The sequence below is a fragment of the Tupaia chinensis genome, unplaced genomic scaffold, assembly GCF_000334495.1.
Source record: "Tupaia chinensis unplaced genomic scaffold, TupChi_1.0 Scaffold000147_1, whole genome shotgun sequence".
NCBI classification, from domain to species: Eukaryota; Metazoa; Chordata; class Mammalia; order Scandentia; family Tupaiidae; genus Tupaia; species Tupaia belangeri.
This window is the reverse complement of record NW_006159617.1, coordinates 10,109,440-10,118,842: the sequence shown is the minus strand read 5'-3', so window position 1 is coordinate 10,118,842 and position 9,403 is coordinate 10,109,440. Positions and strand designations below refer to the sequence as shown.

Sequence of the window (9,403 nt, the reverse complement as noted above, 5' to 3'; positions counted from 1 at the left end):
CCTACAGTGAAAAACTCTCCAAAAAAAAAAAAAAAAGAAAGGAAGGAAGGAAGGAAGGAAGGAAGGAAGAAAGAAGGAGAACTTTAGGAATTCTTGCTTTTTATATACTTCAACCAAAACAATACTTACGGGACCAGCAGATGGCATAATTGTTACGTCACTGGACTCCCATGTAGTAAACTGCAGTTCAAATCTTGGACCCAGAGGCTTGAAACTCTTGCCAGGTGCGTGTGTATGCATGCCCAAAGTCTTCAGAGGAGCATGGAGGAGAAGGGATTATGTCATGGCCATCCCTCCTGGGGCGTGATTTCTTGCTTTCTGTCTCTGTCTCTCCAGTAAGTGATTGTACCCTATAGCAAAAATCTCTCTCTCAAAAGAAAAAAAAGATACTTAAGTGAACTGTGAACAAAGATCAAATGCTTCGTCCCAAAATATAAGGTTAATAAAGAAGGCTGAATTAGCTACTTAAAGTCTCTGAGCTGTAGTAAACTGTTACCCTCCAACACATGCTTTCTAATATGTTAGTGCTTGCCTTACGACTTTTGGGATCACATTTGCAAATAGTTGTGAGATGTCCTGGTTAGACTAAGTCCAAGTGGACAAAGCTCATAGAAAGACCATGTAGAGTTAAATGAATGGGATAATCTATTGAAATGTTTTTAGTCTAACAGACTTTAACCTGTCCCTTGGAGATAGGATATTGATGTCATTAAAAACTATTTGACGAGGCATTGTTTTGCAATGTTTGAGGACAACAGAATATGAGGCCTCTCCGGGAAGTTGATTTGGAGTGAATGTAATATAATTATTGTTCATGGTAATTATGATTATTATGTTTTTTTTTTTTAATTGCCTAGCGTGTTTTTTTAAGTTGCCAGAGCCAGGATTGAACCGTGGTCAGCCATATGGGGTCTGGTTCCTTATGTGCAGGGTTTAACCACCATGTTTGTAGATTGGCCCAGTGACTATGATTTTTTTTTCATATCTAGAAAAATGAATACATTTTCAGTTCTATATCTGAAAAGAAATAAGCAAACTCCAATTACAGCTGGAGAGTCTAGACCATCTTTATTTTAAAGTTTTAATATCTAAAACAGAACAATAAAAGGCCATTCCTGCATGAAAAAAGAGTAGGTTGACAATGACTTCATTTTATTTAATCACAAATTGGGAATAATAAAGCTAATCTTGTTTATAATCATGGAATCCCAGCATACAAAGTCCTAATTTTATCTTGAAAGAAGTTTAAGTGAGTTGATTTTCATAGCATTCAGTAGATCTTCTAAACTCTTTACATTGAAAAGCCATACAAATCAAACATAAAGAACCTTTGGAAAAGACTAATACTTATCATGAACACTAGCAATATAAGGAAAAAAAAAGGTGAATGCTTGGATTCTATACTAGCCTTGGTTTTTACTGGCAGAGAAAATATTTGTGATACTTTGTTTTTATATTCTTAATTTTGTTCTACAAATACATTTTAATGTGTTTTGTGTGGTAATATTTACTAAATGGCCTTGAAAAACTGTTAAATTATATGCTCATTGAAAAACAATAGTTTTGGGGGCTAGCAGATGGCATAATGGTTATGTTGTTGGACGTCCACATAGTTGATCACGGTTGAAGTTTCAGACCCAGTGGCTTAAAACTCATGCCAGGTACGTGTGTGTGCATGCCCAAAATCCTGAGAGGAGAATGGAAGAGAAGGGATTGTAGCATGGCCATCCCCGCTGAGGGCAGGGATTGTAGCATGGCCATCCCCGCTGGGGGCTGACTTCTTGCTTTCTGTCTTTCTCTCTGGCGAGCGCACATGCCCTATAGCAAAAATCTCTCTTAAAAAAAAATAAAGAAAAAAAATGATTTTTCACTGCACTGCCCTGGTCCTCCCTAGAGGGAAATAAGACAGAGTGGTACACATATTTTAAAACTTTTGAAGGTATATATATATGCGTATATATGTACAAACACATATTTAAACATTTTTAAAGTTTTTGAGAGTTTTTGCTATAGGGTGTGTATGCTCACTGTAGAGGCAGAGAGAGATGAGGAGTGGGAATTTGAGAAATCACCCCCCAAGGAGGAATGGCCATGCCACAATCCCTTCTCCTCACATATGTACCTGGCGTCAGTTTCAAGCCACCAGGCCCAAGATTCCAACCATGGTCAGCCATGTGGAAGTCCAGCGCCTTCACCACTACACCACCTGCTGGCTCCTAAATTTCATTTTTTTTACAAAAATGAAATCATTCTTTATTTTGTTTTAGAATTTGCTATTTTCTCCTTACCTAACAATACGATGTAGACATCTTTTCAACATCTTCAAAATTGAGTTTGTCTTTTTTTTTTTTTTTGCCAGAGGGTACATATGCTCACCAGAGAGAGACAGACAGACAAAGGAAGGAGAAAGCACCTCTCATGCGTCACCATTATGCTGTAATCCTTTGTCCATTTCTCCCTCCTTTTGGGAGTTTGGGCATTTATAGACATGCACCTGGTATGTTTTTCAAGCTGCTGAGTCTGGGACTCAAACCACACTGTCAGCCATGTGAGATCCAGCTGCTTTAACCACCAGGCCAAAAGATGGCATACATTTGTCTTTTTAATGGTTGTATAGTAGTCTATTATTAGGTTATTCCTTCTCAGCTGTTCCTCTATAGATAGATATTCAGGTTCATACCAATCTTCTTGCTTTTATATACAAAAAGCCTGCAGTGAACATCTTTATCTACATGTGCTTGTACTCATGAGTATAAGACTGAAAATGTAAAGTCAAATAATATGTACAGGAAGAGGATATAATGGAGTCGAGGATGGGGCTGACATATTATATGAATTTAAATTCTTAATTCTGTTATTTAAATTATAAGTGCACCTCATGTAACTGCTACTCATTATTTTGTCTGTTTTTCTTTTATAGGTCATCTTAAGTATTCTTTTCCCACCCACCATTTTGACATTGGAATTTAAAAGCACAGCCGACATGTCGCACGTTCCTCAGTCCCAGGACTTCCAGTTTGCATGGTACTCCAGTGAACAGAACCCCAGCAGTACCAAAGACAGTGCCTGCATGGTTAGTGCAATATCATAGCACATTAAGTCTTCATGGCATTGACTGCATACGAACAGACACATTTATAAAGCTTACTAATATAGCAGTTTCTTAAACAAAGATTTCTGTTGCCACTTGTCAAGCCAGTGATTGTAGATGGTCTTGGGTTATATTGCACATTATTCTAAAGTGTCTCTGACTCATCAGTCAAGCTTTAGTTCTCCTCTGTATAATCTCTATCTGATTATACTGTGGTCAGGTATAGCATATATAATAGACCTAATTAATGGCATATATAACTAAGCAAAATATTCAATTTTTTCTCAGTTAAGATTAAAAAGTTTTTTATATCTCTATAGCAGTCTAACTTTTCATTTTCCTTTGTAATAAATAGAATTAATAGACTTAATACTTCTCTAAAGTGAGTACTAATAATTAAGCTAGCTTAATACTTCTAACGAGAAATGCCTCATATCATTGAAGTCTTTATTGGTAAAGCTAAAGCTATAGAATTTGTATTAATTTAATGTTCCGTGTCACAAATCTTTTCATTTGTTGTATTCAGTGGCTATAGATAGTTATTTTATTTAAAAAAAATTACTATAGGAGATGTGCACTTGAGAGAGAGAGACAGAGAGAGAGAGAGAGAGAAAGAGAGAATGGGAAAGTCAGAAATTACAGCCATGCTGCATGCAGTTCCTTCTCCTCCACTCTCCTCTGCTGGGTCTGGTACTTGAACTGTGGAGTTGGCCATGTGGGATCCAGCTGCCTTAATATCCACACCACCTGCTGATCCACAGCTAGTGATTCTTGAGTTCTAGATGCGTACTCTTTCGTGTGTAACTTGCCCTAGTGCTTTTGCAGCCCAATTTCACTACTAAATGTCCAGTATGCTATAAATATATTTTTTACTTTTTGTCTTTTTTGAGAGATTTTTGCTATAGCACATGTGTGCCCATCAGAGAGCCAGAGAGAGCCAGAGAAAGCAAGAAATCACACCCCCCCCCCCGCCCCAGGGCGGCCCAGGTCAGATGTCCATGGCACAATCCCTTCTCCTCCATTCTCCTCTCAGGATTTTGGGCATTTACACATGCACCTGGCATGAGTTTCAAGCCTCCAGGTCTGGGACTTGAACTACAGTTGACCATATGAAAGTCCAGTGATGTAGCCATTCTGCCATCTGCTGGCCCCATATTTTTTGGGTTTTGTGTCTCAACTTACATCATTGCTTGCAGAGTGGTCATTTACTGTGAAGGTTAGTGAATATCTTCTCTGGTATTTAGTACTTTAATAAAGCATAACACATCTTGTCTGATGTGCTTTTGATTTGATATTTGGTATATAATATTGAAAACATGTTTAATAAATATTAAATAAAATTATGATTAATGCTTCTATCAGAAAAAATTTTAAATATTTTGACTGTCACTCCATTTGGTGTGTATGTGTTTCTCTCCTTCTTTCCCCATCACTCCTTTCTCTCCCTTCCATCTCTAAGCCTGGTAGTTGCATCTGGTGTTCTCAGAATCCAAGAGAGCAGGCACAGGTACTTTTTCTTTTTCTTTCTTTCTTTCTTTTTTATTTTTAATTAACAGAGGGTGTGTGTTCTTGCCAGAGAGTAAGAGAGAGAGAGGAGAGAGGAGAAAGCATCTCCCAATGACTATGGTCACACTGCAATCCCTTCTCCTTCACTTTTCTGTAATTTAGGAATTTAGGGCATATACACACACATACATGGTGTGTTTTTAAAGCCACCAGGTCTGAAATTTGAAATCGCAGTTGGCTGTAAGTTATGTCAGCTCCATTAACTGCTAGGCTAAAAGACCACTTTAAGGACTTTCAGGACCTTCTAACCTCTGTAGAATGTGTGAGAGGTTACCTCTGTAAAGCTGGGCTAGTCAAGTTGTCACATTTGCAGTTATACTGACTAGATTGCATAGTTACTAAGTTTAGACCATTTAAAAAAATAATTGTTTTTAAAATTTTGCCAGAGGGTTTTTGCTAGAGAGAGGAAGAGCAAGAGAGAGAGAAAAAGTGAGAAAGCACCTCCCCATGGGGAAAGTCATGCCACAATCTCTTCTCCATCTCTCCTTCCTTTAGGGATTTTGGGCATGCACACACATGCACCTGGTGTGTTTTGCAAACCACTAGGTCTGGGACTGAAACTGTAGTTGGCCAGATGGGATCCAGTTGCTTTAACCATCATGCCACGGTTCCATTAAATTTTTTTCAAAGGAAAGAGAAGAAATGTAGTGTTAACCTAACCTGGTTAGAAATAAAATGTAGTGCCTATATGTGAGATTTTGCTTGGTTTTGTACTTATTTAGTTGTTCACATTAAGTTTAGCTTGCTTGTTGAAGAAAGTTGCTTTATCAGTTCCATCCTCTCACTATGGAAATCACCCACCATGCTGACCATGCTCTGGAGGGAGTGAGGTGAAATTCAGTGTACCTGACATTATAACTCCTGAAAACCTTCAGTTATCCAGGATCAAGAAAATGAATACATTTTCAGGGTTCATGGCATTTGAAGATGTAGCTGTGGACTTTATCTGGGAGGAGTAGCAGAACTTGCATGATGCTTAGAAGATCCTGTGCAAGGATGTGATGCTGGAAACCTACAGCAACCTGGTGTTCTTGGGACATTGCATTTTCAAGCCTGCAGTAATCTCCAAGTTGGAGCAAGGAGCAGAGCCATGGATATTAAAACTTCCCAATCAGAGTCTCTCTGATTCATAACAGTGTATCCAGTGCCTAGCATGAGTGTATTCTGATATGAGTGAAAGGAATGACTGCCTCCCCCAGCCTGTGACCTTCTTGACCTTCCAGGAATCTCTGAGGATGACACTGGCCTGCATGGTCTGTGCTGCTTTTAGCTTCACAGCTGTGGTTTTGAAGGTCTTTTTGAAGCACCAAGGCACTCTTACAGTTAAGGCCAATAACTGAGCTCTCTGCATCACTTTACTCATCTCCCACCTCCTCCTCCACTTCCTTGGTTAGGAAGTCATCTGAATCTGAGCAAACGTGGTTCCATAGGCAGTCATTTGCAAGGCAATGAATACCATTAACATGTGATTATGCTAGCTGCTTCTGTGTTCTGAAATTGCAAGGCAGTACTGGTAAAAGGAAGCCACATGTGTTAATCAGCATTGGTCAGAGAAGATTAAAGAAAGCTTACATAGAATTATATGGTGCCAGGTGTCTGCATCTTCAGCTAATTAACATCTGAAAACAACTGTCTTTGCATTCCACTTCCCCTTTCTCCATTTTCTGCCCTTTAAAAGAAGAAATTGAAAGGGTCCAGGAGATGGCATAATGGTTACATCGCTGGACTACCATGTAGTTGACTACAATTTGAGTCCCGGACCCAGTGGTTTAAAACACACTCTGAACGTGTGTCTCTGTGTTCCCAAAATCCCAAGAGGAGACTGGAGGAGAAGGGATTGCATTGTAGCCCCCCCCCAGGGGGGGGTTATTTCTTGCTCTCTGTCTCTCTGTCTCTTTCTGTATCTCTAGTGACCTCACATGCCCTATGGCAAAAATCTCTCTAAAAAAAGAAAAAAAAAAGGAAGTACCTAGAAACAGTTCAGGGAAGTGGCTACCTCATCAAAAAAGTTGAGGCCCCCTGATCTCTGCTTTTTACTTGTATGCTTTTGTGTGTTTATTTTTATGTTTATTTTCTAATCTGTGGCTGCCACACACCCCCCTCCCCAAATATGCATTTGTTCAGCTGTACAAGACACAACACTTGGCTCCTTAGTCTTCATTGGTCATTCCAAGATGACCACCTGCATTCTCCAAGTCACATTTGAACTTGTATTCACTGTGTCTCTTTCCACCATTTTGGCCAAAACTATACCATGATTCTGGTGTGCAAGCCATGAAACCTGAGGGAATAGTAAGGTATTTTGATCTGGGGATCTTTGGAGCCTGTCACTGTGAACACTGCCTGATCTACATGATTATATATGATTTAGCTTGTAAGTTGTTCTTTTTTCCATTGACATAGACTAACACTATAGCCCATAAACCTTATCATGTGTAAACAAAAACTCAGTGCATCTACTGCACCCCAGGATACCTGGGCTTCTTGGCTCTTGGAAAGTTTACCTTGGCTTTCCTGGCTAGGAGCCTGCCTAACACATTCAGTGAAGCCGAGTTCCTGATTCAGCATGCTGGTGTGCTGCAGTCTTTAAGTTACCCTCCTATCCTCTACTACAGCACCAAGGGAAAAGTCAAGGTTGTGTACTAATGAACTGATATTAACTTTTGCACTGTGCTCTTCATTTCAAACCAAGTACAAACTTTTTTCTTTTGCCTTTAAATTTATCACCTTGCCTCAGCCTCCTTGGATATGCCTTTGGTCACAAAAGCATGATTATTCCAGATTGCAATCCTCAATCACCCCCAAATAAACTAATTATCTTTAAATAATGTCTCTTTGTTATTCAGGATGACAGAGGAACTTATTCTACTCTTGATTTTGATCTACATTTGAGTTTTTTTTTTTTTTTGAGAGGTTTTTGATATAGGGCGTATGTTCTCACCAGACAGAGAGAGACATAGAGACAGGAAGAGAGAAATCACCCCCCAGGGGGAATGGCCACGCCCCAATCTCTTCTCCTCCATTCTCCTCTCGGGATCTTGGGCACGCACGCACACGCGCCCGGCATGAGTTTTAAGCCACCAGATCTGGGACGCGAACAACGGTCGACTATGTGGGAGTCCAGCGACATAGCCATTACACTAACTGCTGGTCCTATATATTTGAGATTTTAAATGATCTTAGATGAACAGAAAAAGCATTCTTTATGCTGTTAACTATGCTTGAAGATGTTCTCCTTTCAATTCTGAACAAAAGATGACTGGTAGAATATACTGCTCTGTGGGTATAAGAACAAGAGGAAAGATGTCAGCAAGATGACAGCATTCATTCCTTTATGAGTCATCAACTAAGAACCACAATTGGCTAAAATGATCTTATATATGTGAAAATAAAGGGCTTATTCAGAAAAAGAAAAAAAAAGTTATTTAGCTATGTATCTATCCAGCTATTTACAAATATGTAAATATGCCAGGCGTTTCTTTTTTTAAAAAATTTATTATAACTTCTTATTTACATATAATCATTATGTACATCTTTGTAGGGGACAGTATGATTTTTTTTTAGAGGTTTTTGGCATAGAGTGTGCACTCTTGCTGGAGAGAAAAAAAGAAAGACAGAGGTAGTGAGGGGGAAAGTGAAAAATAATCCCCTAGGGGGATGCCCACATTGCAATCCCCTCTCCTTCAGTCTCCTTCTGGGATCTTGGGCATGCATACACCCGGGGCATGATTTTCAAGCCACTGGGTCTGCGACTCGAACTGCGTTGGGCTGTGTGGGAGTCCAGTGATGTAACTGCTATGCCACCTGCTGCCCCTACAGTATGATTTTTTAAAAGTATACATATGGGGTGTCAGCAGGTGGCATGATGGTTGAGGCACTGGACTCCCCGATGGCCAACCATGGTTTGAGTTCCAGACCTGTCAACTTGCTTTCTCATTTTCCCTCTCTTTCTTTCTCTCTCTCTGTGTCTCTCTGGTAGGCACATGAGTCCTATAGTAAAATTAAAAACAAAATAAAATAAAATAATTCTTAAAAATAGTATGTACATGATGTGTAATAAGCAAATTGAGCATATTCAACACCTTCAGCATGTAACATTACATTATGTTGTACACATTCAAAATTCATTCTTCTGGTTATGTTAGAAGTACATATTAAATTGTCAGTGATGTTCTTTACTGTGTAATACAGTTCTAAAATACAAGGTAATAAAAATCAGACAACAAAAAGTCTCATAAATTAATGAGGATGGATTTTCGAAAACAAAGATAATTTTAACACAGCCAATGAAAAAGGAATTCGTAATTTCCACCTAGAGTATTGTTGGAGAGAAGAATTTATAATATGAAAAGATCTGTGGTATCGGGACCAACAGTTGGCATCATGGCTACATTGCTGGACTCCCATGTAGTTGACCACGGTTTGAGTCCCGGACCTGGTGGCTTAAACTCATGCTGGGCATGTGTGCGTGCGTGCCCAAGATCCCAAAAGGAGAATGGAGGAGAAGGGATTGCGGCGTGGCCATCCCTCCTGGGGGGTGATTTCTCGCTTTCTGTCTCTCTGTCTCTCTCTCTTTCTGGTGATTGCACACGTCCTATAGCTAAAACCTCTCAAAAAAAAAATCTGTAGTATCAATCAAAGGTCCAGTTAGAGATAGGTAAAATTGTACATAACAACAGCTCATTAGGAAGAGATAGTTAAAGATTTTGGTTTGAAATCATATTACTCTTGTGGGTCTGACACTAG

General features: G+C 39.3%; 1 protein-coding gene across 1 annotated transcript in view; it reads left to right on the top strand.

The window, feature by feature from the left end:
* The window catches only part of LOC102491536 (transient receptor potential cation channel subfamily M member 6), a gene marked incomplete at its 5' end in the record, with an annotated part of 118,350 nt that overhangs the window by 51,073 nt on the left and 57,874 nt on the right, over positions 1-9,403 (top strand). Inside the window, one exon of the mRNA XM_006145515.2 lies at positions 2,921-3,073. Coding sequence (XP_006145577.1) covers positions 2,921-3,073 — 153 coding nt within the window. The remainder of the gene's footprint in view (positions 1-2,920; positions 3,074-9,403) is intronic.